Source organism: Annulohypoxylon maeteangense (assembly GCF_022496945.1).
Source record: "Annulohypoxylon maeteangense strain CBS 123835 unplaced genomic scaffold GGS22scaffold_15, whole genome shotgun sequence".
Classification (NCBI taxonomy): domain Eukaryota; kingdom Fungi; phylum Ascomycota; class Sordariomycetes; order Xylariales; family Hypoxylaceae; genus Annulohypoxylon; species Annulohypoxylon maeteangense.
Window position 1 is genome coordinate 288,204 of NW_025953262.1, and position 27,377 is coordinate 315,580.

General features: G+C 47.3%; 9 protein-coding genes across 9 annotated transcripts; 5 read left to right on the plus strand and 4 right to left on the minus strand.

The window, feature by feature from the left end:
- Positions 1-620: 620 nt before the first annotated feature.
- On the minus strand, positions 621-2,859 carry GGS22DRAFT_44680 (arad-like aldolase/epimerase). The gene is made up of 4 exons (XM_047967103.1): positions 2,374-2,859; positions 2,007-2,219; positions 1,658-1,728; positions 621-1,290 (listed from the first exon to the last, which is right to left on the minus strand). The coding sequence occupies exons 1-4, from the start codon at positions 2,631-2,633 to the stop codon at positions 878-880; spliced, it is 957 nt and encodes a 318-aa protein (XP_047816299.1). The 5' UTR covers positions 2,634-2,859; the 3' UTR covers positions 621-877.
- Positions 2,860-4,256: 1,397 nt separating this feature from the next.
- Positions 4,257-8,541, minus strand: GGS22DRAFT_44730 (CRM1 C terminal-domain-containing protein). The gene is made up of 10 exons (XM_047967104.1): positions 8,183-8,541; positions 8,052-8,081; positions 7,907-7,979; positions 7,775-7,846; positions 6,984-7,705; positions 6,167-6,929; positions 5,647-6,117; positions 5,366-5,595; positions 4,748-5,313; positions 4,257-4,692 (listed from the first exon to the last, which is right to left on the minus strand). The coding sequence occupies exons 1-10, from the start codon at positions 8,246-8,248 to the stop codon at positions 4,455-4,457; spliced, it is 3,231 nt and encodes a 1,076-aa protein (XP_047816300.1). The 5' UTR covers positions 8,249-8,541; the 3' UTR covers positions 4,257-4,454.
- Positions 8,542-9,557: 1,016 nt separating this feature from the next.
- Positions 9,558-11,938, minus strand: GGS22DRAFT_169503 (alanine--glyoxylate aminotransferase). The gene is made up of 5 exons (XM_047962330.1): positions 11,837-11,938; positions 11,427-11,772; positions 10,724-11,349; positions 10,298-10,656; positions 9,558-10,235 (listed from the first exon to the last, which is right to left on the minus strand). The coding sequence occupies exons 2-5, from the start codon at positions 11,684-11,686 to the stop codon at positions 10,152-10,154; spliced, it is 1,329 nt and encodes a 442-aa protein (XP_047816301.1). The 5' UTR covers positions 11,687-11,772; positions 11,837-11,938; the 3' UTR covers positions 9,558-10,151.
- Positions 11,939-12,517: 579 nt separating this feature from the next.
- Positions 12,518-13,700, plus strand: GGS22DRAFT_44780 (vacuolar protein sorting-associated protein). The gene is made up of 3 exons (XM_047967105.1): positions 12,518-12,786; positions 12,849-13,259; positions 13,392-13,700. Exons 1-3 carry the CDS (start codon positions 12,718-12,720, stop codon positions 13,515-13,517), a joined length of 606 nt encoding a protein of 201 aa, XP_047816302.1. The 5' UTR covers positions 12,518-12,717; the 3' UTR covers positions 13,518-13,700.
- Positions 13,618-16,384, minus strand: GGS22DRAFT_195750 (uncharacterized protein). The gene is made up of 3 exons (XM_047965710.1): positions 16,137-16,384; positions 15,607-16,066; positions 13,618-15,551 (listed from the first exon to the last, which is right to left on the minus strand). The coding sequence occupies exons 1-3, from the start codon at positions 16,183-16,185 to the stop codon at positions 13,883-13,885; spliced, it is 2,178 nt and encodes a 725-aa protein (XP_047816303.1). The 5' UTR covers positions 16,186-16,384; the 3' UTR covers positions 13,618-13,882.
- Positions 16,385-16,848: 464 nt separating this feature from the next.
- On the plus strand, positions 16,849-18,002 carry GGS22DRAFT_44846 (DASH complex subunit Dad2-domain-containing protein). Its single transcript, XM_047967106.1, has 3 exons — positions 16,849-17,168; positions 17,222-17,281; positions 17,344-18,002. Exons 1-3 carry the CDS (start codon positions 16,943-16,945, stop codon positions 17,514-17,516), a joined length of 459 nt encoding a protein of 152 aa, XP_047816304.1. The 5' UTR covers positions 16,849-16,942; the 3' UTR covers positions 17,517-18,002.
- A 95-nt stretch (positions 18,003-18,097) lies between these two features.
- On the plus strand, positions 18,098-20,775 carry GGS22DRAFT_44855 (uncharacterized protein). Its single transcript, XM_047967107.1, has 2 exons — positions 18,098-18,807; positions 18,881-20,775. The coding sequence occupies exons 1-2, from the start codon at positions 18,384-18,386 to the stop codon at positions 20,566-20,568; spliced, it is 2,112 nt and encodes a 703-aa protein (XP_047816305.1). The 5' UTR covers positions 18,098-18,383; the 3' UTR covers positions 20,569-20,775.
- A 616-nt stretch (positions 20,776-21,391) lies between these two features.
- GGS22DRAFT_191059 (putative hydrolase) lies at positions 21,392-22,730 on the plus strand (the record flags this gene model as incomplete). The annotated part of the gene is made up of 3 exons (XM_047965072.1): positions 21,392-21,651; positions 21,715-21,799; positions 21,915-22,730. The coding sequence occupies 3 exons, from the start codon at positions 21,392-21,394 to the stop codon at positions 22,728-22,730; spliced, it is 1,161 nt and encodes a 386-aa protein (XP_047816306.1).
- A 1,563-nt stretch (positions 22,731-24,293) lies between these two features.
- GGS22DRAFT_169516 (alpha/beta-hydrolase) lies at positions 24,294-26,965 on the plus strand. Its single transcript, XM_047962331.1, has 3 exons — positions 24,294-24,583; positions 24,850-25,470; positions 25,551-26,965. The coding sequence occupies exons 1-3, from the start codon at positions 24,344-24,346 to the stop codon at positions 26,679-26,681; spliced, it is 1,992 nt and encodes a 663-aa protein (XP_047816307.1). The 5' UTR covers positions 24,294-24,343; the 3' UTR covers positions 26,682-26,965.
- The last annotated feature ends 412 nt before the right edge of the window (positions 26,966-27,377 follow it).

Genomic DNA, 27,377 nt, shown 5'->3' on the forward strand with positions numbered 1-27,377 from the left:
AGCGAGAGAGGAAGGAGGTTATTTTGTTAGGTAGGATTGATGGTCACGTCTTGGACGATTTGTGACTTAATCTTTCGATCATCATCGGGCGATCCGATAGTTGCAGTCTTGCATCACCAGAATACCCTTGTTTTTAAACCTGCCTCCTAGGGTTTTTAGCTACGCAAAATGCGGGCCGTCCCCTGACATCCATCTGCGGGATCATCCCGTCATCTCCCCGTTCCAACGCTATGCCGTTTATGGCTCGAACACCTTTCGGCAACGCAAAGAAAAGAAAGAAAAAATATTCAAGGAGAACACATTGTTTTCTTCTTCGGCCTATTCCGTCGCCAACTTGCATCATCACCTGCCATCCATCGCCCATTTCAACCTTCCAAATACTACCTCCGCTCTGCAACTAATGTCAATAGTTTCGCGAGGGTTACTTTCGTTAACCGCGAACCCTTCCCCTAAACTCGGGGTAGATTATGCACATGAACACATAGTTTGAGATAGCGCCTGGTAAACGCCAGGATTCTCGGTATGGTTGTCGGTTGTCTTATTCGAATCAAGGAAAAACAATATGTCTTAGCCGAGCTCTGGTTCAATCTTTTCAATCTGCAATCTATTTCAAATTCTACCCCTTCCCTTGCCCGTTGATTAGCGAATGCCTACCGCGCCTATCAGAACGCGCAGCGCGCAGATCAGGAGGGTGAGCAAGTTGAGATAATGCCGACGACAGCGCTTCAGTTATATACAAATCATGCCATAATATTTTATTTCCCCCTGTTAAGCTTTATTCTGCCTTGTATTTTCCCCCCCGATCTGAGATCTCCCTCCCGTGCTTACCCCCTCATCTGTCATCTGCCATTCTCCATGTCTTTCCTTACCCAGGCATCTACGGCGCGACCCGCTGCAACATATCGAAACCCCTGGCGACCGCGTCCTCGCCGCCAGCGACCTCGATCTCGTACTCGAGATCGGGCTGGGCCTCGCGGTATAGGACGTTGGGCTCACTGGCCATCTTGAAGTTGAAGGCGGCCTCCTCGTCGCTAATGATGTTTTTCGGGATGCCGTTGGCGGCGGCGGCCTCGACCTGCAACTGCATCGCGCAGGCACGGTCTAGCAACCCGAACATGAAGCCCGCCTCGTCCACCGTATGGCCGACGGTTAGGAGCCCGTGGTTCATGAGGATGACGCCTTTGTTACGGGTTCCGAGGGCTTCGGCGATGTGCTCGCCTTCCTCCGAGGCGAACACGATGCCACCGTACCGCGCGTACACTGCGTGCGCGTTGTGGAAGTTGCATACGTCTATGATGGGCTTGTTAGCGTATACCGAACATATCCACATTCTGCATAGGTAATCAACTACAAAATGGCACGCATGCAGGGTCGTCCTAATTTGGACGCCGCGACGTCGTCTATCTCCTGCTTTCTAGGATAGATGGCAGATAGGTGGGGAGACCGGGGGGCGACTCCTCCGGAGCTGCTCCGAAGGGACACCATCAGATCCATGCTGTTTACGGTAGTATGCAAGTTCTTCCGCCCCGGCGCAGGTACGGTACAGGAACAGAGGTTCGAAACAGGGACAGCGAAGGACGAAATTTGAATTTTTGCACTTGCGACGGATAGGATTGGATTGGATTGGGTTGTGGGGCTTCGGCGTTGGCCTGCGTACCTTGGTTCAGCATCTCCAGGGGTCGGGCAAATACGCTCCAGGCTCGACCTGCGTTGGAGTGGGCGTGGCATCTTTTGGACGCAAGAAAATTCGGTTAGCGATATCTCAATCTCTGTTTTTCTCATTTCCCATTTTCTTCCCTGTATTGGTCCTTTTTTTTTTTTTTTCTGTTTTTACAGTTGCAGTGATGTGCGAATCCCTCATGCGAGGTTCGGTCGGCCTGCTTTCGGTTTACCGAAGGGGTGATTCCTTCGTTATGCGGTCTGTCCAGGGCACAACATGCGAGGCAGCCTGAATAGGGCTAGAGGGCTACGTGTCCTGATAAGGGGAGCAGAGCAGGGCGACTTACATGGCATGGATGTCGTTCGGTCGCCGCTTGTGCACGGCGGAGTGGATCAGGTAGCCCGCGGCGTTGGCGGGCCGCGACGTGTTACCCCCGACGATCTTGCCGGTGGCGATGTCGAGACAGATCATGTCGCCGGCCGTCAGCATGCCGAAGTGGCGGCCCAGCGGGTTCATCCACATCAGACCATTGAATTCGGGGTCCCGCACCGAGATGTGTCTATAGAACAAGGTCAGCGTTCCGAGCTCGCCCGACTGTGGACTGCAATAAAACTTGGCAGGGCAAGGCAGGGGTTTGGAACCTGTCGCAGCGGAACAAAATCGTGGTTTTGTACCGACTGGTAAGTACTACGAAGTGTATTTTTCTTACTTACCCCGACTGTCCCTCGGTAAAGCCACTTCGTGCGAAAAAGCGGAATGTGGCGGCCATGTGTACAAGGATATGTTTCCGGTGAGATGTGTAGTCCGGGAAGGTGGGTATCCCCGGCATCAGTATCCCGTGCGAAATAGCCTCCAACGGCGTCTTCTCCTTGTCCTCCACGACGGTCGGCTGAACAGCTTCCGCCGTTTTGGCTTGGCTTTTGAGCGTGGAGATGCTCATAACGGTCTCCGTGGTGATTGCTGAGGGGGCCATGGTTTCTTAGTATAGTAAACAACAAGCTATGGTACCTAGTAATTCGGTATTTCCTGAACGCTTGATTATACTACTAGGACAGACGACTGAAAAAATGCGTTATCCAACAAAACCTGTTGTGTTATACAGCAAGAGATAGCACTTTGTCTTTGGAGGGCGCGACAGCTAAGTGATAAGTTCCCGCTCCGAGGTGGAGTCGAGGCAACATGACGGAGCTCCCCCGCAGCGAAAGTGTCAAATAGAATTCATACAATTACTTATTGCCTACGGTATACGTCTGACACGTTTTATTTGAACATACGTTGGGTGGCAATTTTATTCTTTATTTTGGTTAGATTTTTTATAGGAGGGGTTCTAGGTAGAGTTGAAGATAAGAGGCCTAGTGTTTAATGGTCTACGGAGAATGAATTGAAAAATTCGTCCTGTATTAGGCGTGGAGAAGCTGTCATACTCTAGATACAGTCCCCTCCGTGCCCCGCCTTTACCCATCCGGAATCGGCCGGGACGTTGACGGCGGATGTAGATAAGGAATGAGGTCGGATGGATCCTTCCGCCGGTGCGGTGCCGATGGCTTTTATAATTTGGAAAGAGGTTGATGATTGTTGCATGGGTAGATTAGAAGTATAAGACGTTTGTTTACCGGAGAGGTTTAAAGCCTACAGGTCGCTGCTATGTCAAGGCTATATATACAAGAGACTTTTCCTCAAATACATTGAAATTGATGAGGGAAGAATTGCACATTCTTGGTAAATGAGTTAATTTGAAAGAAACTTACGGTGTCTGATGGGCTATGTGACTCTTGGTGTATTTCTACATGGTGGTGAGAGATAAACCATAGAACTATCCCAAGCACATTTCAAAACTCAACAACCTTCTATCTTCCTGCGGAAAAACTCGCTCACGTAAGAATGGTAGTTAGGCGGAACAGATAACCTACACAAGTCATTAAGTATTCTTCACCATTCAAAGGCGAACTAGGATTTACTCATCTGAAGAATCATAGATACTAGGAGACTACCTATCAATATCCTTACCTAGCATCACCTACGAACTCCACGAAACTACGAACAAATCGAACAACGTCAAACATCCTAAAGAAACCACAAAGCTTCACTCACCAACAAGTCCTCACACAAGCCAAAAGCGAAAAAAAAACCATTATTCCGAATAGTCAAACAATTCCCAAGCCAACCCTATCATTTCGCCATTGACTACCTAACCTAGCTAGAAACGAGAAAAGGAGATCACGTTCGGGATATGAACAGGACAGTGTCTACCCCTAATTTTTTTGTCTCATTCAGGTGCACTGCTAAAAGAACCATCCATTCCCTAACGATTGCCGTCTCTGCCAATGCCAACCGCCGTCTTCATAAAAACCGCATATATGCATTCATTCGTCCTTCCATGCCATCGCCCCTTTTTTAGTTTGTCTCCATCAAGCCGATGGCATAATCTCTTTACCCGATTATTAGGTCTTCGGCAGGTCTAGCTAGACTTTGGGTCAAGAGAAAACACAACTAGCTACCTACGTAATTATCTGAGGCCGCGTACTAGCTGACCGTTTGAGAAATAGGTGTAGTAGTTGGCCATTGGCAGTTCTATTTTGGTATCACGTACAAGAGTATAATAGAAAAGCCACTCAAAGACATGACAGAAATTATAAAGTCAAAGCCTCATTCATCTCATCCGAGTGCCTCCGGGAATGTTTCAGAGGCCATAGACGTCCCATCCATCGAAATGGTCAGCCCCCGTCCGTTCGGGCGGCTCCAACGTGCTCGAAGAGTGCCGAGGAGCGAATTCATTTCTAAATTCTTGCCGTAGTCACAATTCATCATCTTCGATCTCGGAAGGTTTTAGCAAGCCTCCAACCTTTGCTCGTCGTTCATGCTCAGCAGTGAGCTTGTCCGCTGCTTCTTGCTCCTTCTCGACAATAAAGAGATCGGCATTGTCGCCAGCGAATTCCTTGAGGGAGATCAAGAAGTCTCGTACTTGGAGTCGGAACTTCTCGTACGATGTGTTCAGCGTGAAGAGGCATTCGATAAATGCGCCGATTTGGGCACTGGAAGACTGGTTAGTTTTTCTGATAATTAACCCCCAATTAGAAGAGTACTCACATCTGAAGGTTGGGGAACGCGTTGCGTAGGAGACCTCCGACAAACTCAGCAAGGAAATCCTTGTTACTTGTGCCAGCTGGTGCTTGGTCCGTGTAGACCGGTCCTTGAATCTTTGGCGTGGTGCCGTCTGCGGGGAGCACAAAGTAGAACATGCGCATTAACAACAAGGATTGAGTCTTGAAGCCGGCCTTGTGGTCCGGGTCTGTCAGGACGAAGAATACGTCTTGCAGGATACCGATAAAAAACTGTTGAAAGAATGCATTGGAGGTCTGCACATCGGTCTTCTCTGCGATGTTTATCACAAGCTCGAGACACATATTGAGACCGGCACCTTCAACATCGCGGTTGTCGTGTTTGCTTGCCCACATGCAAGCGTCGATGACGAACTTAAACTGGCGGTTGTCAAGTTTAAGGAGTGCAGGGAAACAGTGCAGATTGATGGCTCTGAGAAGATTGAAGAACTCTACTCGATGTTCGGGGAACTCAGAGAAGTCCTTGTTGATCATCTCAAGAGTACATTCGAAGACATTCTGCATAATAATCGGCACTTGATCTTCCATAAGACCCTATATATAATTAGCGATACTCCAAATCCGCAAGTCATATCAGTCTACTTACCGTAAGTCTTGAGATGATGGTAGACATTGCCTTTAAGACTTCGGCGTCTCGTGCGCCCGGGACATTGCGGTTGTAGTCAACCAGAACGGAGTCAAGAAGCTGTGGCACCATCTGCATACGAATTGATTGCATATCTTCCGCCTTGTCAACATAGCCCTCAATTAACTTCAGAATTTCCTTCTTGATGGTCCTCAAGCCCCGCACTCTAGGCATACGAGGAGCAAGTTCGCCTATGCAATGTTAGCTTATATCACCGAGAAACGTGAGCATCGTAGAATTACCATCAGAAGCGACAGCCTCGGAAATTAACTGGCTGGTAGCACGATACATCTGCAACATATCTAGATATATTCTGCCAATCTGAGGGCCGAAGTAAGGACCAATCGAAGAGCAAGCAGATACGTTGGTCTTCATGATATTTCCGATAATCTTGATCGTATCGGAATCCTGCAGAATCTGAGGATCTTGAGTGGCGGCTCTGATGATTTCGTCCCAGGCCGCATTGGGCGCATTCATAAGTTCGGCAAGCAGCCTCTCTTGCTGATGCTTGTTACCCTGTGCAGCAACCATGTAGCCGCATGCTTCATAGAAAGTATGGACTTGCTGAGGTGTGAGATCACATGTTATGCGCTGCAGATTACGAATGATCTCTTCAATAAAGGGTTCATTCTCACTAGGCTGCAGGGCCACGAAGTGTCGTCGACACTGCCTTGCGATCTTGATGAACGTATCACACGCCATATCCTGTACGCCTGTGATGGAGTTAGCTATTGCACGCCATCTTTAAATGAACCAACTCACCTTCATGTGACTCGTGCATGAATTCAAAAAGCTTATTGACGACCGTCTTAAGGAACTTCCAATGGGCTTTCAAAAAACGAGGATATTGTCCAACAATATACATGATATTGCTGGCCACGACAGCTTTGTTGTCTTTGCCACGTTTCATCTCCGTAAGCCCTAGCAGATCTTTAATCACGGTAACGAGGAATCGTTTCTCGGTCTCTTCGTTCATCGCGAGCGATATCGAGCCGATGGCCCAGCATAGGACGTTGCAGTTATGCCATGACCACTCGCTGCCGTCGACTTGCTTCTGGAGCTTTTCAGTCATGATCGTCTCGGTGTCGATTACATCAAGATGTGTCAAGTACACAAGACATTCTCTTATGGTCTTGTATAGCTGCACCGTGTCGCTCTCCTTGACGAACTCGCGAACTATTTCACCTTCATCGTTTTCGACGATGAGAACTTCTTCGGGTCGTACCATCTTCTCAATCATGACCACGCGAAGGTTCGACAGAACTTCCTTGTACTTGTGCATGCGTAGAGGGAAGTTTTGTAACAGGCTTGGGTTGACTGCTCCGTTAGTTGAACCAGCGCCCATCATAAGGGGGTTCATCTCTGCCAAGGGCGCTGCTTGCATCTCCTCATATAGCTCTTGAACCAATTTGAGCCAATAGTCTAGGCAGATCTTAAAGATTTCACGGTCTTCGATTTGGGAAATTCGGATGAGATAGAAGTGACCATGGGTGAGGAAGTCTCGGTTAGGTAAATTCTCAACTAGCTAAACACGGAGTAAGTACATATATATCTTAGCGATCTTCTGGGGAGAACTTACGTCAACATGCTGGCCGAAGAAATTGCACAAAAATAGTGCTAACTCCTGGAGGAACTCCTGATCCTTGGAGTTACTCTGAGGGTAGGTGCTCTTGAGATCGAGGTCTAGGGGGATAATGCCGGCGATAGTCGTAAGCACGTCAACGAACATCTTGACTAGCTGTTCACTGTAGGCATTCGTCTGCCCCGGCCCACCGGTTACTAGACCACCGATCTCAGTGAACACCTGTAAGGTAACATTGCGGAACTCGGGAACTTCGAGAAATCGTGTGCGTAAAGTCTCGATGAGTGGCGTCTCGAAAATGTATCCTAAGGGGATCCAATTGCAAAAGCGAAGTAACGTCTCTAGAGTAGCCTTGACTAAACTTGCTTGGGTTGCGGAAGTAAGGATTTCCTGACATAGCTGGAAGATCTGGGAGAATTCGTTACACATGGTGGTTTTGAGACTTCGAGTCTTTGCCGAGGTCATCTGTTCGGCCGAGTAGTCAAAGACTTCCTCGGAAAGTAGGCGGAGGATGATCATGTTGTTCTCGCAGATGGACAGGTTTGAGCGGCAGGCCGAGATGATTTCATTAATGAAGGAGGGCCAGTTGTGAGGCCACTCTTGCTTCAGAATGGAGACTAGAACTAGATTCAACTTATTCAGAAGAGTTCGTTGAAGTCGGAGTGACTCTTCCGTGGTGGAGGCCTGGATGATGAAATTGACAACAAAGTTACGAATGCCTGCACTCCGGTTAGTAATGTTGACCCGCTGCGATATCGATCGTGGGATTGTGAGGTTAGATGACGAACCTAAGCACTGCTCTCTAGGTAAGACCTTCCATCTTGTCATGATGACATTGTCCAATATTTGAAGCCCGAGATCTACAACTCGTTAGCTCGCTTCTCTGTATCTACTAAATTTGTGGAATTGGCGCGGTATACATTTTGTCTGCGGGTGCCTTGCCTCGGCAAGAATCTTGTCGACAAGAAGCCAGGCGTCGGGGTCTTCCTTGAACTACGCATCAAATATGTTAGTCTTACTGTAGGACCTTGGTGTAGAAGAAGGTGGCACGGCGCATTCACTTACCTGGTTTAACGCAGTTTGGGCAGCTTTTTGCTGAAGGCGGGGAAGACTCAAGTGTTAGTAGCTTATTTATTCGCATACTCGCAGACGTACGCATCTGCGAGCTGAATGAATTTCGACGATGATACGCTTACCTGTTCGCCGCGACCTTCGTAGAAGGACTGGACCATGAGGTCCAATTCTGGAATCGTGGGCGCCATCTCGAATGAGGTGGCAGGGGAAGAATAAGGTAGGCTACGCGCCTAGAAGTCCGAAGAAAGGCTCGCTCTGATTGTGTATCGAGAGAAATGTAGTTGATAGTTGTGTGTGTTCTTTTACTTTGACTATGCGCAGGCTCTGGAGGAGAAAACTGGTGGTCAAATAAATTAGTAGGACGTTTGACGGGTAGAGTGGTGGATGTTGGTAGTGGAATGGATTGCACGGGTGAGTTGTGAAAAAAAAGGTATCACCAGATTTCAAAGAAGAAGCAGTCTGTGAGATGATAGCGGCTACTTCGTACAGTTGGTAGTGGGGTTGGGGGGGCTTTTGGAGCTGGGTCTTAAAGCTATCATAGGTACGTACCTGGGTACATGAGCACCTGTAGCACAGACCGATACCTCCAGGGCTACCTAATGTTTGTACCTACCTGGTATCCACCTATCAATACACCTAGGCACTTACCGTACAAGCACGGTACGATTTATGCTTAGAGCTTGGCCGATTAGTTGTCTACTGTAGCGCTGTAGCGCGGTAGCGGCTGAAACTCGTCGTTAGCAGCGTTAAATAATCTTGGCGGTAGCCAATCAAGCGCCCAAGATTTAACCTTGGAAATTATGTCATTGGTTTCTCACGCAAGGCTCCGAAGAAACCACTTTACTTACCTAGTACCAACGATCAATGACTTTACCCCTCCGATTTTCACGTCAAAGCTTTTTAAGTATTTAGTATCGAAACGTCGAAGTTTGCTCAAGTGCCGACCTCGTTCTGGTCGTTGTGAGACGAGAACAAAGGTAAGAGTCAAATGACGGCTTCGATGCAAAAATAAGAATGGCGAGGGGGTCGAAATTGTATTGAAGTTGGCAAAGTAATGGATGCCAAAGAAAACAATCGGTATTGAAAAGTATGTGCCTGCAACTCCTCGAAAATTATCCGATTTGGCCGATTTGGAGGGGTTGCAGGTGGGTGTTTTTCTTATCAAAACTCACCGCTGATTCGGATTTGAAAATTAATAATTTAAGGTTGACGTTGTGTACCTTCCCGGTGTTAGTAATAACGTCTACCCATGGCGTACTTTATATGCGGTTTAAGGTTGCTACAGGATCCTGTACAACTGGAAGCTGCTATTCACTAGTTGGTCCGTCGTTGGCAACCTATCGATTTATTTTGGGTCTTTCAAAATGTACATAGTATTTTATGCTTTATGCACATATTACTACGCATTAGGACCCATCGTCCCAATTTAACGGTACCGAAGTATTACATAAATACTCTTCCCAATCTCTCAGGATTTATGTTTTTTTAACCAGACATTTCTTTTCAGCTGTCACAATCACGACCGACGTCCCGCTATTTCCAGAAGAAGTCAGATTACTCTAAAGTTGTAGAAGATATCAGGATATGCAAAATCGCCCATCTTTCGCCACCTCAAGTCGTTGGGCATGAGAAAAGCTAAAATCCTACACAAGGAATATCGATAATGGTTGGGCTGCTGAAGTTACGGGAACTTACCTAAGAAGTAGGTTCCCGATGATATATGATAAGTTCTAGCTCCTCTCCTATGGTTAGACGGGAAGCAAAGGGAACAAGGCGGTCAAATGACGTGGCCAAAGAAATATCGCGTTATCTCATCGAATGGAGTAGATCTCCCTCCAATAGATTCCCAGAATGATATGATTTTCCATTTTCCGCTCTTTAAATCCTCTAGTCTATCCCTTTCTGACAGATTGGTTACACTATGAGTTTTTTTCGTTGTTATTTGTCTTTAATTTGACAGACGACACGGTATCTTTTCCCTAGCTGAGCATTGTCTTTTTCAGAAACAGTTTGTAAACAGTAACCACCGTCTTTACGTGGTCGGCCTGAGTTTCTCAAGTATGCCTAAACTACCAAGCAGATATGACGAAATTAGGCTTTCTGATATCCGCAGTCAGACAACCCGCTAGTCAACGCATTTATCGCCTTTTGAATATCAGTTCTTGCAGGGTCGGTCTATTACTATCAGCTTCTACGATCTCCAATCACGGCTAGGTAAAGGGATGTTTTTTACATACCACACTGACGCCCATGTGTCCGAAGCGTATGTATTTAGGCGCGATTTCCTTGTGGATGCCACCAGCGAATACGACACCACTCTTCGCAAGCTTTGGAAGTAGATCGGTGGCCTTGACAGTTTCAGGCAGGTAGATGGCTGTCATACCATGGGCCTGATCGTCTGGGTTGGCAGCAACTTGCTTCAACCCCAGCTCCGTTACGGCTTTCTTGATATTGTCTGACACCTCCCTGTGTCTAGCAAATCTCTCGGAGAGTGGCTTAGTCAGAATCTGACTCAGAGCTGTATGGAGGGCATGAACAAGTTGTGGGGATGGAGTCGCAAAGTATGAGGGTTTCTTCGCTTCGTAATTTTGCATGACTATATAATCGGTTAGTGGTTAGTGGTGGTCACTTCCGTATCATAGATTTTAAGGCCTACTACGTACTAGGGGTCCAGTTCTTCATGGAAGCGAAGTAAGAGGCTGGCGGGCTTTTTCTCGCCTTGAAAGCGTCCATCGCCTTGCCACTGAACATCGATATGGACAACCCGGCAGGACAGCCGATGGCTTTTTGGCTTGCCGTTATCACACCGTCAAGCTTCCACGCATCAAAATCGATCTCTTCGCTGGCTACACTGCAAACACCGTCTACAATAAGCAATGTTTCCGGGGAAACCCGTTGAACCGTCTCAGAAAGTTTCTGGAGTTCGCTGAGTACACCCGTCGACGTATCCACGTGTGTAACAGTGACTGCCTTGTACTTTTTGCTCTTCAATGCCTTTTCGATTTCAGGTAATTGTGGTCGGCTACCGACGGGGGCTTTAAGGAGGTCGACATTGGCACCATAGATTTTGAGACAGTCGGCGAATCCGTCGCTGAAATAACCAGAGCTGAGAACTAAGACGTCTTCACCGGCTTCAACTAGATTCGCTGCTACTAGATCCCACCCAAGTGTTCCCGATCCCGAAATGACGAACGGTTGTGAAGAGGGCGAGGTGGTTTGGAAGAGCTTTCGAAGCATAGACAAGGCCTCGCCAAAGGTAGCAACAAATCCTGGGCCTACATGGGACTCGCTATTTGCTTTACGTTAGAATTGAATTGGCCTTCTCAGATATGAGCGCATGCTTAAACATATGATTGTGGTACCAACCTGTAATGGCTCATTGACTGTAAGACAGCATCGTCAAACTCAATGGGACCGGGAATGAGTAAGGTCGGATGTTCTGGTTGAGACGACATTCTGGTAGGCGACGAAGAAAAGCTACGACTTTGGGTTGAAGAGATGGAGGTATTACTTAAAAAGCTGGAGTTGGCGGGAGATTGGGTGCCGCCTGAAAGATGTCTTGATATTATAGAAACTCGGGCTGCGGGGTTAGAGCTGGACATTGTTTTGAGAAGACGGTGGGGCATATCGCCGACCACCGCTCCGGCAGCCTTCCGCACAAAGGTTGAGTAAGCCAGCTTTTAAAACTTACGGGAGGTGTGATGGAGGGAAACTTTTGGGGAGTTTGAGTCGTGTAACCTATAACCTTTGACTAAGAGAATCGAAGGGACACTTACCCCTGAGTAGTTCTAATTGAAATAATATCCACTCGCTAAGATCTAGATCTAGCAAAAAGGGAACTTCGATATCGAAATATCTCCTCACTTTTCAATGGATAGAAACTTGAAGAGATAGAAACAAAAGTGCATCGGAGATCCCCCGGATTTATGTCCATATGGTCTTAATAATCTCTTGATTTCTACAGGTGAAATGGTTAGACTAAGCGTCCCCGCAATATGTAGTCACCCGTACTGTCGGTCTTGTCGCATCACAGAGTAAGCTTAGTTATACTCTCTTTGCAAATAAATCGGATATATCATGTTGGAATTTACAAGGTGGCCTCCGTCTTCGGCCTTCTCTTATTGAATCGAAACTACTAGGTAAAATAGAGCATAATAAGCGACGGAAGCTATTTCCTAGGACCGGATTGATTATCTGAGGTACATATCGAGGTTCCCTGTGGCGTACCTGTCTCAATTCCTGCAAGTGTGCCCACATCGACAGAGGTAGGGTAGGTACATAGGTACCTACTAATAGCTTGAATTGCGGGGCCCTCGATACTCTCGGTCCCTGAAAGTTAAACGTCAGCCTCGCAGCTTTGGTGATAGCTTCAATAACCCATACACAAGTTTATAACTTCGTTCTTATGAGGCACACCTTTTACACGGCTCTAATATAAAGTCTAGGGCCATTAGTACCGTTGGCTAGATTCTAGTCAATACACGAACTCGCTATCCTTGAACTACACCGCCTCGCGCATCTAGAAACGGTGCTGCCTACTAGGACGCAATTCCTCTTATACGATCAAGCAGACACAGAATCTCTTCTTTGGGCCGGGGTATACAATACACACAATAGATACGCCTGGGGATCTCGAATCTCCATTACTTCATAACCAATGGCTTTCCTCATCCTCGTGATCGGGGATCTCCACATCCCCGACCGCGCCCTCGACATACCACAAAAGGTGATCCTCCACTCCTTGCCTCCCGGTAGTGCTACTGCTCACACCAACCTCCCTGTCTTTAGTTTAAGAAACTCCTATCCCCCGGAAAGATCGGACAGACGCTCTGCCTCGGAAACCTGACGGACAAGCACACATACGAATACCTGCGATCGGTCGCACCCGACCTAAAAATCGTCAAAGGCCGATTCGACGTTGAAGCCACTTCGCTCCCCTTATCGCAAGTTGTGACGCACGGGTCTCTGCGCATCGGATTTGTGGAAGGGTTTACGCTGGTATCGACAGAACCGGACCTGCTACTGGCCGAGGCAAACAAGCTGGACGTGGACGTGCTGTGCTGGGGAGGTACCCACCGCTTCGACGCCTTCGAATACATGGACAAGTTCTTTGTGAACCCCGGTAGCGCCACGGGAGCCTATACGACAGGCTGGACTAAGGAGGGCGAGGATATGGTGCCCAGCTTCTGTTTGATGGATGTGAGTTGCGGAAATCCCTTTCTATATCTCACGAGCCTTCTCTTTCTTATATGCGTTGTAGAGGGAAAAGATAATGTTAGAAGGATGAGGTAGTTAAGTTCCCTTTCTACTTCTACTAACAATTGAATATAGGTTCAAGGTATATCACTCACACTCTACGTCTACCAGCTGAGAAAAGATGCCAACGGGGTGGAGAACGTCGCTGTAGAAAAGGTGACTTACACGAAACCTGTAGAGCCCACAGGAGGGTCATCGTAATCTTAAGAAGAGGCTATCTAGATTAACAAGTTCTCCGAGTCAACCGATGAACCAGAAAAACCACATGTACTCCTACGATACACAGGAGCAGGCTTATACCCTTGATTAATGAAACAATCCGTTGTTGGCAAAGAACGAAAAAGACTTGATTTGGTATCCTGTGCACTCTTAAGGAGTAACGTGCGTACAACCAAACGCCATGAAAATGAACTATGATCAACCGACAACACCTGTTCTCAGCCTGGTGATTATTTAATCAATACAATTACCCCAACTGAAAACAGAAAAAGAAAAAAAAGAAGTTTTGCTCAAACGACCGTGAGAATCATTATCATAGTGGAATGCAATTCTTTTCCTCTTTTCCCTCATAACATCATGCTCCTCCGCCTAGTCGCGGCCCGATCTCGCGTGGAGCCATCTGGTTCGGCCGAAGATGTACTGGTCAGGCTATCTCCCTCCACAGAACTTTCGAGTACCGAGTGTTCCAATTCAATCTTCGATTCCTTCGATGTAGCCATAGTCGCCCGTCTGCTAGAGCCTGCCTGTCTTGACCCCTTCTGGTTGCTCTGGGCTTCTGGCTCAACATCCAAGTCCTCTCGGAGCACTGATGATAATCGTCTTGATCTCGAACGTCGGGCTCCCTTGTTGTTGCTAATCTTCTTAATAATAGCATCCTCCGATTCCCTTGCACGCTTCGAGTTATCGATTGGTGATGCCTGGGGAATGTCGTAAATATCGGAGCTGTCGTCGAACATCTGTGCGACTTCGGCTTCACGCGCTGCGATGTCATGTAAACGGCGGTTGGTCGATCGAGGACCCGACTTGCTTCCACTTAATAATGACGAAGAATCGACATCGCCTACTACTTGCGGGTTTCGTGTCTTCCTATTCACCACCACGCTAGTAGATAAATCATCCGTAGACGAGTTCCTCGATCCTTTCTGTGCTAGGGGGCTAGCCATGACATCCGGTGTCGATCTTGCGCTGTGAGCCGAGGGAAGATCCTTCCATGACCCTGCCTTCTCCTCTGACTTGACAACGGATGAGGGGCCAGAAGATGACTGACTAGTTCGTCTAATGTTTTTACCCTCACCAGACACAGCGTCAAGTAGCTGCTTCGAAGGCCGTCGCATCTTGTCCCGAAGGTTGGGCTCAGCATAACTAACAGCGGCCCTAGCTCTGCGACTTCCTCGTGATGTCTCTCCCCTAGATGAGATATCGGTCGGAGGTGGCGTATCTCTCACCTCATCCCTTGGCATAGGCTCTGGTGTATCAGGGACGGCTAAGTTAGGTTCTGCAGAAAGTGTCTCGGTCTCGGTCTCAATCTCTACATTCATGACTGCCACTGGCTCAGGTGATTGGGGGGGTGGGAGTGGTATCTCGACAGGCGTGGGGTTCTTCTTTGGCTTCAAATCGTCTTTTGTAACCTCTTCCGGAGCGGAAGGCTTCGCATTCTTCTTCGGCGACTTAATATATTCGTTCGAGCTCTTGGCCGATAATGGTTTTCTTGGAGCGGCGGAAGCTGATGTCTTGTCTCGAGCTTCTTTTCGGCTCGAGGGAGGCTTGATAGGTCGGCCAAGAGTACGGGGTTTGACATTCATGGCTTTCTCTGATCCTGGACCTTCCTTCACAACCGCAGCAGTAAGGGATGTCAGCCTAGAAATAACAGTGTTTTCTTTCTCATCCTCTTCTCTCTGCTTTCTCTTAAGACCGGCCTTCACGGTGTTATTAGTGGGAGACTCGGCCATAGCTGATCTGGCATCCTGTGACTCGATGTTGATAGTGGTCGCATCGTTGATTGCTTCATCTTTACGGACGTCCACCTTAGGGGAAGAGGGTGATTCTGGTTTGGCCTCAAGCTCATAGGATGGCTTCTCCGGAGGCGAGTAATCCGACGTAGGCAAAAGGCGCCTGGCTGGTAGATCAATCTTGACAGGATCTTCATCAACAAATCGTGATACAGGTGGAGGTCCAAGATCCGGAGAATCGTCGTTATCATCGACGACAGAACGTAATGCCAGAATCTCGTCTCGGCTAGGAAAATTATTAGCAAAATTGAGTAGTACTTGTTTTTATGGTTGTGACTCACGTTAATGTCTCACGAGGACATGGTTTATTTTCCCAGATAGGCGCTAATCTACCCTCTTGGGCAGCAGCGGCTTCCAAGTCCTTCATGGAGCTCGAGTTCATTGTATCCCTTCTCTTCCATTCAGACATGCTCATGCGACCAATGCTAGACCTATGCTTTGCCTTCTTGGATTCCCTTGGCGATCTGCTCTTAGGGATCGGCTCGTGTCCTAAACCAGCAAGCATAGTCCCCCATTCTGCTAATTGCGCTTCCATCTTCTCTTTAATCTCGAGGGCATGATCTGCGATTTTCTGGGCTTTGCTATCCTCTAATTCGGTCTGGAGTCGCAAGACTTGTCCTCGAAGGTCGAGGTTTTCAGATAGTAGGCGAACACATTCATTTTCTAAGGATCTTATTTTGAGTGATTGGGTCGAATTTACTCGTGCGATATCGCGATTCTGGCGTAGAAACTTTCGACGAACTATAAATAAAGGTTAATATGTTCTTCATAACACATTTTGACGAGTGATCAAATTTTTAGAGGGACATACGCGTCTCGACGCTATCTGTTGACACCATTGGCTCGTTCAGTCGTGCCATCGTGAAAATTCATGAGGCGACAGGTGTTTTGAGACGATTTAAATATTGCAGCGATAATCTTGAATTTTAGTAATCATGCAAACGGTCCCATAGACAGCGAATGAATAGCAAGAATCCTCCTTCGGAAGATAGTTGTATGCGAGACGATGGGTGCAAGTTGGTGTAGTTTATTGAGGTGCGGTGAAGAATTTCAAAGTTTTGGTGGGCGAAATGAGTTGGCAAGGGATCTGTCTCCACAGTGAATATCAACAAACTTCCGAATGGGTTATAGCTCCAAAGCTGTGGCCAGCTATTTATACAGGGGTTATACAGGGATTTATCCACAGTACCGAGTAACATTCACATGTTCACGTTACACTAAAATACTTAGGTAACACATACGCACCAAATCGGGTATCGACAAAACTTCTTAAGAGTTCATAATCTTGGCATTATGTACCAATCTGCCACATTGTGTAAATATCGCGAGCACTATTCGCACAACATCAGCATTTGTGCATTTGGTTAACATACAGACGTCACTTTATACGTACAAATTATTTAGGCACTTGCTCATAATAATCGTTTAGCACATTATTTTCCGATAACATTGTTTACTTTCAACATTCGGAAATCCGTCAAGTCGCATTCATTTCCCCACATCTCTCGTTGCTAAGGGCACTCTAATCCATATCGGATTTCAGCCACCCTAAGTCGATTTTATGCCTGCTAGGTAATAGACATCTTAACCTCCTAAAAACCATTAATCAGAACCAACATGGCATTTTCATCGCGTGGTATTCCTAGCCACTTACGCCAAGCTTCTACTTCGGGCAATCCTGGTGCCCAATCTACGGGCCAATCGCCGGCGCTGGTTGCCCGAGTCAATGAGAAGAAAGCAGAGCTTGAAAACTTGAAAGAGCTACGAGATCTAAGTGCGGCTGTGGCAAACCAGATGGAGGCTTTGGAACAGAAGCTTTCTACTCTATCAGATGGAACAGAAGGTGCGAGCACATAGGGAATAGGTTTGGCATATTGACTGACTTAAATATGACAGCGATTGCGACGGTAGTGAGCAACTGGCATAATGTGCTTCGGGCTATTAACATGGCATCAAGTACGCTTACATTAATTTTTAAAGTAGTAAGAATGGATTCGCAATTCTAACTTTATTTACAGCAAAAATACCGACACCGCGAAACGTGGATGATGAGGGTGAAGCCAAGACTCAAGAGGATACTCTTCCTTTACCTCAGACTCTAGTTCGAATACCAACAGAGCATGCACCAGCTCTACAAGCCCAAGCCGAGGCCATTGCAGAGAACGAAAACAATTCATCATCCATCTCTTAAGAAGAGGGATTAAGAGATCTTTACTACGCACAGGGTTATAAAGATCTAGTCTTAAGAGGCTCAGATCTCATGTGCCCGTGCTCACTCGCATATCTTGTGATTACCACTACCCAGGTACCAGGCACAGCTCTTTATTCATTAAAACCAAACCAGTTATTGACCGCTCTACCTAGCCAGAGCCCATTCATAAGGCTATTAGCCGTTACCGTGAGGTTGGGGCTGATCCATCACGATGTCATAGACTCATGATTCACAATTGCTGCAGGGGCGTTCTTACGGACTGAAGTGGGGAAGGTTCGCGTCTAGATTAGAGATTCGCGTCAGATCGCGTTACTACGGGAAAAGATCTGACGTACCACATAGGGAAAGCTACACTCGAGAAAGTCGATAGCACTAGCTCGAGTTAAGCAATTACTTCATACACGCATTACGCAACGGAGTTTCCAACAAATTTTAACTTTGAATACCAAAAGTGCAAGTACTGCCAAGTCTCATTGTGTATCCTACCTAATACTGAGAAAAGCATTAACAACCAAATCCCCCAAATGAATTTATTCATCTGTCTTTTCTACAACATTCATCATTCACCAAGCATCATAAGAGTTCAATCCGCACATAATCCACAGTTGGATAGAATTCAATAATAAAAGTTCTTTGCTATCTTGCAGGGGATACAAAAACCCCACTACAATTTTGATACATACTCGCTATTCGCGATTGTCGCATACCCGTGCTCGCCGTCACTGGTCCGGGGCTGCTAGGTAATAACCCTCATCAAACCCTTGCTTCCATTGTATTGGACCCCTGAGCCGTGCAACCCTGGCTGCCTCACCATCATTGGTCAATTGCGTCCAATCGAAGTAATCGATGGCCAGAAAGATGACCGTTATTCCCTCTAAAGTGGTCCTCGATATATCCAGTGATACGAGCTCCAATGAAGACGATCACTTTTCCTACGACAGCCTCGAATTAAACGACTCCTCTATTCTTGGTGAACTCTCTGTTTCTCAACTTCAGAATCGACCTTCGAGTACCGATTCCAATTCGACAATTGACTCCCTGACGACTGACCTACAGAAGCTTCACATAAATACTGAGAAATGCAAGAACGGACTCAAGTGTAAAGATAGCTTGAAGAACCAGGGTCGACGTCGCTTAACGAGACCAGCAATTGCACCTAACACTTTCGAGGTCCTCGCAACTGTCCCAGAAGACGAGCCGCATCGCGCATCTACATCTGCCACGAAGAGTGTTTCAGGCAAGACACAACATCTCGAACTTCCAGCTTCCGGTATGTCTCAAATATATATTAACACAACAGAACCGTCGTTAGTCGAGTTGTACTAATCCAATACTCTTAATAGCTGAGAAATTATCGAATCATCCCTTAGTTGCACTTGCGCGCAAAGGTATTCCCCCAGCGAAGGAACAGATCGCGAAACATCGCGACGGCTGGTTCGAGGGAATCATTTCCTCGAAATTTCCAATCACAACCCCTACTTCAAACCCCACCACTCCTCCTGAGCTTAAAAAAGTTCATTTCGGCTTCAATCTCCTACCGATTCAAGATAGCACCGAACACGGTAATCCGAACGAGGTTGCTGCACCTGTAAAATTCACAATTCTTTTAACGCCGTTGGCTCCTGGGGAAGAGATATTGGCAGACATCGGACCTACAGGTGAAGGAAACATGGCTCTTGCGGAAGCTAACACGAATCACCACCTCGCGCCGGTGAAAGAGTTGGAGGCATCGTCGATACATGGAACACGGCAGCCTAGGTCAACATCCACTAGCCCTGCCACGAATAGGGAAAAGCGCATAGAGGGAATGGCCCCGAGATCACCTGCACAGCCTGTCGCTAGAATCGAGGATTCTGTGGAAGCGCTCGATAAACTTGAAGAGCAGCTCGAGGCATTCGATGTTGCTGCCCATTTCAGACGAATTGTCTCTCCGGATGGCGAGAATCCAGAAAACAAGTCTTCAATGCAATCATTATCTGTGAAGACTAGTGAAGCGAAAAGGTCTGTGACACCGCAACCGAAGCGGACTACACCATCAAAGGCTGGAACCTCTTCTGTTAGAGTCAAGGCGGCCAGTGAACCTCGACGAACTGTCCGTAAGGCGGCATCGATGATTTTCCTGGACTCCCCAAAGATGAACGGCGAGGATAAGTCGACGGTTCAAGCTCCATCGAGGAAATCGATAACTAGGGGGATAGCAAGTCTCCTCCCACCAAAACAGCCTCCTAAATCAACCAAAAAACCCACCATCCCTACTTTTGAATTACCTGGTGATGAGGTTGCTCGGAAATTGAAAGAAAAGCGTGAGGCCCGAGTCTCGACACAATTTTCCGTAGAGCAATTGACGAAGCCGACCGTTTCAAGTCTCCGGCGTGCTAAGTCAGCTAGAACTTTAACCCGGCCCAATTTTGAGTTACCGGGAGAAGCCATCTCCCGTCGCAAACGCGAAGAGCGTGAGGCACAACTAAAAGCACAAGAGGAAGAGGAACGGAAGAGACGGGAATTCAAGGCGAGGCCAATTCGTTCAGGTGGTGCGCCTAGTACTTTTCCTCGTGAGACGGTTGCAAGCCGAGCTCGACAGAATAAGGGGCATTTGGTAGAGAATTCAGCCCAACAAATTGCATCTGCCTTTAGCAAAGACGTATCTCCGGTTACAAATACTTCTCCGCGCCCTCCCCTCTCAAAGACGAACAACCAAACTCAACCACGAGGCCGAGGGCTTCATCCTGACCCAATCGGGGTGCAGCCAATTCGCGGTACATCAAGTTCCACGAATGGAAGTACTAGCGCACAGCGTAGTTCGGTGTCGACAGAAGATGTACAGCAACAGAGAATTCGCGGCCAGGAGATTTATAAACGAGACAACTCATGGACCGGGGAACGAGAGCGGGAAAAGCGAGAAAGAGAAGCGTTGGCGAAACTCGCAAGAGAAGAAGCCGCAGAACGATCCCGACAGCAGAGCCGTGAGTGGGCGGCTAAGCAAGCAAGAAAGAGAATGACTATTGCTTCGTTGCGAGATGTCATGACTTAAAAGAAGTCACAAGCATAGGCATTGTACTGTGCTGCTACAGGCGTGTATAAATATTGGTGAGGGGAGTGGGTTTGTATTATTCGGCGCATTCGCATATTGCGTTGGGGCGTTTTGAAAAGGGCACAGCCTGGCGTTCACTGGTATGTCATGGTCTGATCATTATGGCGTTTTTTTTTTCGAGGAATCATTAGGGTAAGGGTACAGGGACAGGTATGGTCATTGCTGACTTCGCGTTGGCCTCTCTCGGCTATATTATTGTTTTTAATGCATTAGTTGGAGATCAGATCCAAAAATGCTATTATTAACATGGTGAGATCGAATAGCTATTCGGTTGGTTGATTTACATAGATGATCCGTAGCTGAGAGCCTGGTCCCTGGGAGGTTTATGGTGGAGGACGGAGGATTGGGGAGGAGTTAGGAATCATAAGATACCCACGGTCGATCGGCGCTTTGAACTAGCAAGACAACGCCATTGCATGTATTATACCCAGGTTTACTTACACTCCTTTAATATTCCATATGTACGCACAGCAATCGTGGGAGCAAATGAGAACGTGGAATTACAATGTGATCCTTTGACGTAGGGCACACCGAGGCCGACCGGTCTGCCGGTGTTATCGGCGCCTCGGAGACCGGCGGCACGTCAACTCAAAGTCCTAAGTTTAGAAAACAATGATATCAAGAAATCACACACAGTGGCTAACGGGTAAACGTCGGGAAGCCCCTAGAACTCCATGTCAGGTTTATAGTACCTGAATAAATGCCCTCCAGTCTACTAGTCAAGACTGCATCTACATTTATATATATATATCATACATTCACAATGGGTCGATTGACTATTATCAAGCACGTCCGCATCTTTGATGGCGGATCTATCCATGGTCCTAGAACTGCAGTCATCGAGGGATCGCATATCGGCGACGATGCTCTAGCCGATGACCCAGACCCGTCCACGGTCGAAGTCGTCGACGGAACCGGATGTACCTTGCTGCCTGGTCTGATCGATTGTCACGTGCATATCCTCGACGAAGCTCAGTTGGCCGCATGTGCGTCTTATGGTGTCACGACCGTTTGTGATATGGCGTGAGTATCCTGTTGGTCAGACTGCGTTGCGGCTTATAGGGGCTAATGATTCCTGCTGCCTAGGTGTGTGCCGCTAGAGAAGTATGTTAGGTTGCGAGCGGCAAAGGGTCCTACGACTTGGTTGAGCTCCAGCCTTCCCGCTTATGAGGTTAGTTGTAAATTACGTCACTGAGTATAGAATCAGACTTCAGGGGCTTTTACTCCTCGAGACTTCACGATATTACCCAGTAACATTTGTTACTAACTTACAGGGGTGAATATAGGAAAATTCCAGACATGGCAAGTTATTCAAGCTTGCCAGAGTCACTCCAGATCACGCGGTCCATAATACCGAAGAAGCCGCAAATTTTGTGCAAGATCGAGTCGATGAGAAAGTCGACTATGTCAAGATCATCGCAGATTTCCCGGGTCACGAGCAAGCCGTCCTAGATATGATTCAGGTCGAAGCGAAGAAGCATGGGAAAATGACGGTAGCTCATACAGCACAATTCCATTCATTCGAACGGGGCGTGCAAGCAGATTTCGATATCCTAACTCACGTGCCCTCGGATAAAACCCTCGACAACAATATCGTTGATAAAATGGTAAGTCAGAGGACAGTCGCGGTACCAACCCTCACCATGATGCAGAAAATGGCGGATAGTTGGGTTTTGTGGATAGCTAGTTGGATATTTCCATCGCTCGGCCGTAGGAATTTTCAAGTTTCTCTTGACAGTGTGACGGTGATGCACAATGCGGGCGTGCCTATCGTCGCGGGTACGGATGCGAACAATAGCGGGATCTTCTCAATCGTGCCTGGAGTGTCGCTACATCACGAATTAGAACTGTTAGTCCGAGCCGGACTAACGCCAATTGAGGCGTTACGAGCAGCCACGTCTTTAGCGGCGCAGCACTTCAATCTTACGGACCGAGGCCGAATCTCTCCTGGTTTGAGAGCTGATCTAGTTCTTGTGGAGGGCAATCCAGACGAAGATATTACGGCGACAGCGAGAATATCAAAGGTCTGGAGCAATGGAGAGGAGGCCACGATACCTGCGCAGCACCGGCGAGCCGGTTTAGGAAGTTGCGCTGTAATGTAGGTAGTGTAAGCCACTGAGATATGCACGTGTAATACGAGCGCGCAATTAATGTGCTAGGTACGGTCCGTCCAATGATTGGCAGAATTGGCTGTGCGACGTGACATCGGGCTAGAGTCAGACTTTTGGGCGTTGGTGTTTCCCGTTGGCCAGGTTCGAGAAGCTTGATTTCGCTTGGCAGCCAACCACCCCTCTTGGTTGGTTTCGATCTAGAACGCCCCAGAGTTACGGAGCGTATATTTTTGCCAAGTTGTTTCGCTGTTTGATAGTGGGGGCCAAAGCACGTTTGAGTCGAAGGAATGGAAACGCTGGATGGTAAGAAGTGAGTCAAAATAGTTGTATTCGGTGCCTATCACCAACGTGATCTTCGCGTCTGATCGGCGGTGAATTCGGCCTTTAAGTCTTGAAGACTCGAGGTAACCTGGCAGCCTAGCAGTTAACGGGACAGGTAATTCAACGCGAGATTGCTATAGCATTTAATATCAAGTTTGCTGACAGCATAACCCAAAGGTTGTAAGCGGTTAATATTGCTTGCCATTGCTTGTTATTGCTTGTTTTCAGCTCTTCGGACCGCAGGGATCTTGTCATACACACCAAATTGATTGGCCTATCCAGTAGGACTTCATGTATAAGAGATAATCTACATAAAGATCTCAATTAAGCAAGATAATATGTAACAAGCATAATGCATTGTGTGACAAGAAGATCATAGTAGGAGAGAGGTGAAAGAGGGGATGAAAGAATTTGCTCAACAAGCTCTTTGATTTGTAAGTTGTTAAACAAATGATGCCATGCTGGAATATCGGAAAGCCTTCCCGAGTAGGAACAATCACCATATACGCGATGCTGAGAAAGAACGTTAAACTATCGATTTCAAGTTTCTATCTTTGTTATACTTTACCTCTGAGTAGAGTACAAGGAAAGTGGTGCTTCAATTCATAGAAGTTGTAAGTACCTAAAATGGTACGATTTGTACTTTTACGCTAAAGACGAGACTGCAGCAGCTTTGTTTCTCCCCTGGTCCAGGGCCCTGGTCAAAGTCCAGGAAGGTCCAGACTTACAATGGATACCTAAAAAGACCGAGAGTTATTAGGAGAATTCAAAGATATTCAAAACATACATATGTTGTAGGATGCGCCTCTTAGCTCTATTCGTAGAATGATGGTTTCTACCGATATGATTCATACCGTTGATTCCAACATCGATTACTTCCGTCACTCCTCACTTTCAGTCCTACTATTCAGTGTACCTACCGCCTGGCCAAGAACTCGTAGGGCTATCTGACCAGGTACCTAGTACTACTATTATTATCTTCAGAATAAACCCCCTGCGTGTTATGCTCCGCCCCGTCCCAATTAGGTAGTGCTCACATATCCAGATAAGGCACAGAATCCTAGCGCTGCTACTCATACGGTCTACTGCAAAATAGGATCTGACCTTCAGGAACCCGAGTCCCCCGGTTATTCCCTTTTAATCGCCGGCAAATGACAATCCCCAGGGACCCCAAGGGAGATGCCTTTATTATTAACATCGAACCGCCCCAGTCTCATTTCTACCCAGCAAACATCTCTGAAGTCGCAAGAAAACACGACGTCCTCCATGGACGGGACGCCGCAATGGATAATCATTCACTTGGGGACACAGAGAGCACCGCTGGCTCAAAAACGAAAGTGGTAATTACAGAAGAGCAAAAGAAGCCTTCTAAAATACCACTGTGGTTACAAACCCAACTTGTCAAGATCCGTACCAGCCGGACGCGCCAGGCCATTCTAGCATTTTTCTTCATTGTTGCCGTCGTACTTCTCGCGGTTTTGATCTGGTTAGAAACAAGGGGTCATCTCCCAGAAATTTTCAAGGTAAGAACAAGAATGATATAGATGTGCATTTTTGATTCTTCTTTTCTTTATAGAAGCAAATTGTCTTGGCATGCGTGTGCAATCGCCAAATAACATTCCTGCCGAAAGATCGATGTGCCAATCGAGTTCTTGGCCCTCGCTTCCCCGTGCTTGGCATCCCCAATCTCCGATCTCCAACTAACCCGACTCTCTGTTATTTATTATTGACTTCCTGAATCATATCTAATTTTCATTATCAACACTGAAATGCTAACATAACACCATAGAAAACCGTCCCCTTGGAACTATCCCAAGGAAACTATCTTGGCGAAATTGTACCGGCGAGTACAAAATATCCCCGTAGCGTCCAAGCGTTTCGTGGAATACCATATGCGCAATCGACCGCTGGCGACAACCGCTTCAGACTTCCGCAACCAATAAACGGTACAGCAGACCGTAGCAATGCGCAACGTGCAATCAGCTTCGGTCATCTTTGTCCCCAGGGTAGCGGTGGGAAGAATCAAGGCGAGGATTGTCTGAATTTCAATCTCTATAGACCTCATTACCAAAATGACTCGAACACTACCGCTGCTACGATATCTAGGTTTGGCAAGTTGCCAATACTTATTTACGTCCATGGCGGCGGGTTCAACGGCGGAAGTGGTTCCGAAAGAAAGATGATGAGTTTTGTGTCGTGGTCAGAGACGCCTCTTATTGGAATGAGCTTCAACTATCGACTTGGCGCCTTGGGTTTCTTACCCAGTGCTGCGGCTCAGAAGGCTGGCCTGTTAAATCTGGGATTAAGGGATCAACAGGCGTTCTTCAAATGGGTACAGGATAACGCGGTCGACTTCGGCGGGGATCCTAATAATGTTACGATAATGGGGTTAAGTGCTGGTGCTCATTCGGTAAGTTATTGCTTTGCAAGATATGAGAATCTCGGGTTACGTGAAAACTTGGGAGCACATATAGCTAACAGTGAATATAGGTTGGACACCATCTAATATCGTACTCTCCCGCAAATAAGTTAACTTCGTCACCTCCGCCTTTTCAAAGAGCCATCATCGAATCCGGTGGCTCATTGGCTCGAGCTACATTCGTACCTACTCATCCACTCCACGAACAGCAATTTCAACAGTTTCTAACGGCAGCTGGGCTAAATGACACTGCTGAAGAGCAACTCTTTGACGAACTCCGCGCTCTCCCTTTAGATAAGATCGCTAACGCCTCTAACACCGTATGGAGACGTTGGGAGGGTAGTTTGCGTTGGGCCTTCCAACCTGTCATTGATGGACCGGGAGGAATAATTCCCGATTTACCTTCCCAATCGTGGAAGAAGGGAAACGTTATGCGCATCCCGATTTTAACAGGGTTCAACACGAATGAGGGCGCCATATTCGTCCCACAGCATGCGAATAACGCATCGGCAATGGATAATCTTCTGTCCTCTATTGTTCCAGCTCTTAACAAAACAGATTTGAGTACCTTAGACACGATGTATCCAGACCCTACTACTACTGTAGGGGAAAAGTTGTACGTCTATCAGCCGCCCTCTGGCTACGGGACACAGTTTTGGAGGCTGGATGATTCATACGCGCACTATGCGTACATCTGCCCAGTGCTCCAGGCAGCAGACTTGGCTTCGAATGCAAATGAGTCCCAGCCCATTTATACTTACCACTACGCCGCTCGATCAAACAACCACGGTGGTGCTGATCACGGCGACGAGACCCCGGTCGTAACACACGATATGGATGCCATTGGCAATTATCCTGGCGTCGTCGCGATGGCGGACGCAATGAATGGGTATTGGGCCCGATTCGCGGCCACCGGTGACCCGAACCCCAAGGCAGGCACTGCTAGCAATAGTACGACTGTCACATGGGCTAAGTTCATCAGCCCATTTGAGAACACCACAGCAACTGCCGAAACCGCGAACACGATCGCGCTATTTGGTGAAGGCAATGACGAGCGGATGGGTGCCCGCGGACGCCAGAACAAGGGCATCGCTGTGCAGGCAAGCAATCTGACCGAGCGAGTTAGAACGGAGTGCCAGTTCTGGTTTGATCGAGTCACGTTGAGCGAGGGTTGGGGTAATGGAAGTACTTCTATTACGTAGAGTACGAAGGCCAAGGGGAGGTTATAGGCCTGTTGTCTCCATCAGGGGAAGAAAGGATGGAGTTGTTGAATTTGTATAAAAAAAGCATGCGAATACGCGTGCGAGTTGAGATACCCAGTGATTTTGAGCGAGGTTAGCATTGAACGGATCGGATCGACATGAAAGCATGAGCAAGGCGTTTTGGGAGACGAGCAAGAATATTTGTCTATTCAATTAGAAAAGAGAATAGATCCCCTCATCTCTGGATGAGGGGCTGCATATGAATGAATACTTGATACATACTACCTATGTCGATATATACCGGTGATATGTCTTCTGTGCCTTTTGGTTCATTAAATGGTAGGTACCTAGGTATTAGAATCATTCATGACACTTGCTCGTTTTCTATAAGGGTTTAATCCATTCATCTAGATTCATAGCTAATGCATAGGTACATACCTTGACGGTGTTGTCTATTGTCCTATGGCTGATTGTTCTGCCCCTATTAATAGCACAAAGGCAAGAATATGTACACTTGAAAATAACTTGAGAGTATCATAAAATCGTTCGTATCCCTCTAGTAGATGTATTTAATAGACAAACATCGGGAATGACAGGCGGCGTGCCTAATCGCATCCTACATACCTGTTTAGGGCTCGAATGGCACACATAGCCGAGCCTGATTGGCCGGTGGTTAAAAGCCCTCTGCCGTATCGG

Excerpts from the sequence above, each read along its gene's own strand:
- GGS22DRAFT_44680 (XM_047967103.1), bottom strand. The coding sequence starts at position 2,633 with ATGGCCCCCTCAGCAATCACCACGGAGACCGTTATGAGCATCTCCACG. Across the intron at positions 2,220-2,373 it reads TTTACCGAGGGACAGTCGGG|ACACATCTCGGTGCGGGACC; the intron begins GTAAGTAAGAAA and ends CTTGTTCTATAG. Across the intron at positions 1,729-2,006 it reads CCGAACGACATCCATGCCAT|ATGCCACGCCCACTCCAACG; the intron begins GTAAGTCGCCCT and ends TGCGTCCAAAAG.
- GGS22DRAFT_44730 (XM_047967104.1), bottom strand. The coding sequence starts at position 8,248 with ATGGCGCCCACGATTCCAGAATTGGACCTCATGGTCCAGTCCTTCTAC. Across the intron at positions 7,980-8,051 it reads CCCAAACTGCGTTAAACCAG|TTCAAGGAAGACCCCGACGC; the intron begins GTAAGTGAATGC and ends TTTGATGCGTAG. Across the intron at positions 4,693-4,747 it reads GCGTTCCCCAACCTTCAGAT|TGCCCAAATCGGCGCATTTA; the intron begins GTGAGTACTCTT and ends CCAGTCTTCCAG.
- GGS22DRAFT_169503 (XM_047962330.1), bottom strand. The coding sequence starts at position 11,686 with ATGCCCCACCGTCTTCTCAAAACAATGTCCAGCTCTAACCCCGCAGCC. Across the intron at positions 10,657-10,723 it reads CATGAAGAACTGGACCCCTA|TCATGCAAAATTACGAAGCG; the intron begins GTACGTAGTAGG and ends CCGATTATATAG. Across the intron at positions 10,236-10,297 it reads GACACATGGGCGTCAGTGTG|ACCGACCCTGCAAGAACTGA; the intron begins GTATGTAAAAAA and ends TGATAGTAATAG.
- GGS22DRAFT_44780 (XM_047967105.1), top strand. The coding sequence starts at position 12,718 with ATGGCTTTCCTCATCCTCGTGATCGGGGATCTCCACATCCCCGACCGC. Across the intron at positions 12,787-12,848 it reads CCCTCGACATACCACAAAAG|TTTAAGAAACTCCTATCCCC; the intron begins GTGATCCTCCAC and ends CCCTGTCTTTAG. Across the intron at positions 13,260-13,391 it reads CCAGCTTCTGTTTGATGGAT|GTTCAAGGTATATCACTCAC; the intron begins GTGAGTTGCGGA and ends AATTGAATATAG.
- GGS22DRAFT_195750 (XM_047965710.1), bottom strand. The coding sequence starts at position 16,185 with ATGGCACGACTGAACGAGCCAATGGTGTCAACAGATAGCGTCGAGACG. Across the intron at positions 16,067-16,136 it reads AACAGATAGCGTCGAGACGC|TTCGTCGAAAGTTTCTACGC; the intron begins GTATGTCCCTCT and ends CTTTATTTATAG. Across the intron at positions 15,552-15,606 it reads TGTCCTCGTGAGACATTAAC|CCGAGACGAGATTCTGGCAT; the intron begins GTGAGTCACAAC and ends TAATTTTCCTAG.
- GGS22DRAFT_44846 (XM_047967106.1), top strand. The coding sequence starts at position 16,943 with ATGGCATTTTCATCGCGTGGTATTCCTAGCCACTTACGCCAAGCTTCT. Across the intron at positions 17,169-17,221 it reads TCTATCAGATGGAACAGAAG|CGATTGCGACGGTAGTGAGC; the intron begins GTGCGAGCACAT and ends TAAATATGACAG. Across the intron at positions 17,282-17,343 it reads GGCTATTAACATGGCATCAA|CAAAAATACCGACACCGCGA; the intron begins GTACGCTTACAT and ends CTTTATTTACAG.
- GGS22DRAFT_44855 (XM_047967107.1), top strand. The coding sequence starts at position 18,384 with ATGGCCAGAAAGATGACCGTTATTCCCTCTAAAGTGGTCCTCGATATA. Across the intron at positions 18,808-18,880 it reads TCTCGAACTTCCAGCTTCCG|CTGAGAAATTATCGAATCAT; the intron begins GTATGTCTCAAA and ends TACTCTTAATAG.
- GGS22DRAFT_169516 (XM_047962331.1), top strand. The coding sequence starts at position 24,344 with ATGGATAATCATTCACTTGGGGACACAGAGAGCACCGCTGGCTCAAAA. Across the intron at positions 24,584-24,849 it reads ATCTCCCAGAAATTTTCAAG|AAAACCGTCCCCTTGGAACT; the intron begins GTAAGAACAAGA and ends ATAACACCATAG. Across the intron at positions 25,471-25,550 it reads TAAGTGCTGGTGCTCATTCG|GTTGGACACCATCTAATATC; the intron begins GTAAGTTATTGC and ends CAGTGAATATAG.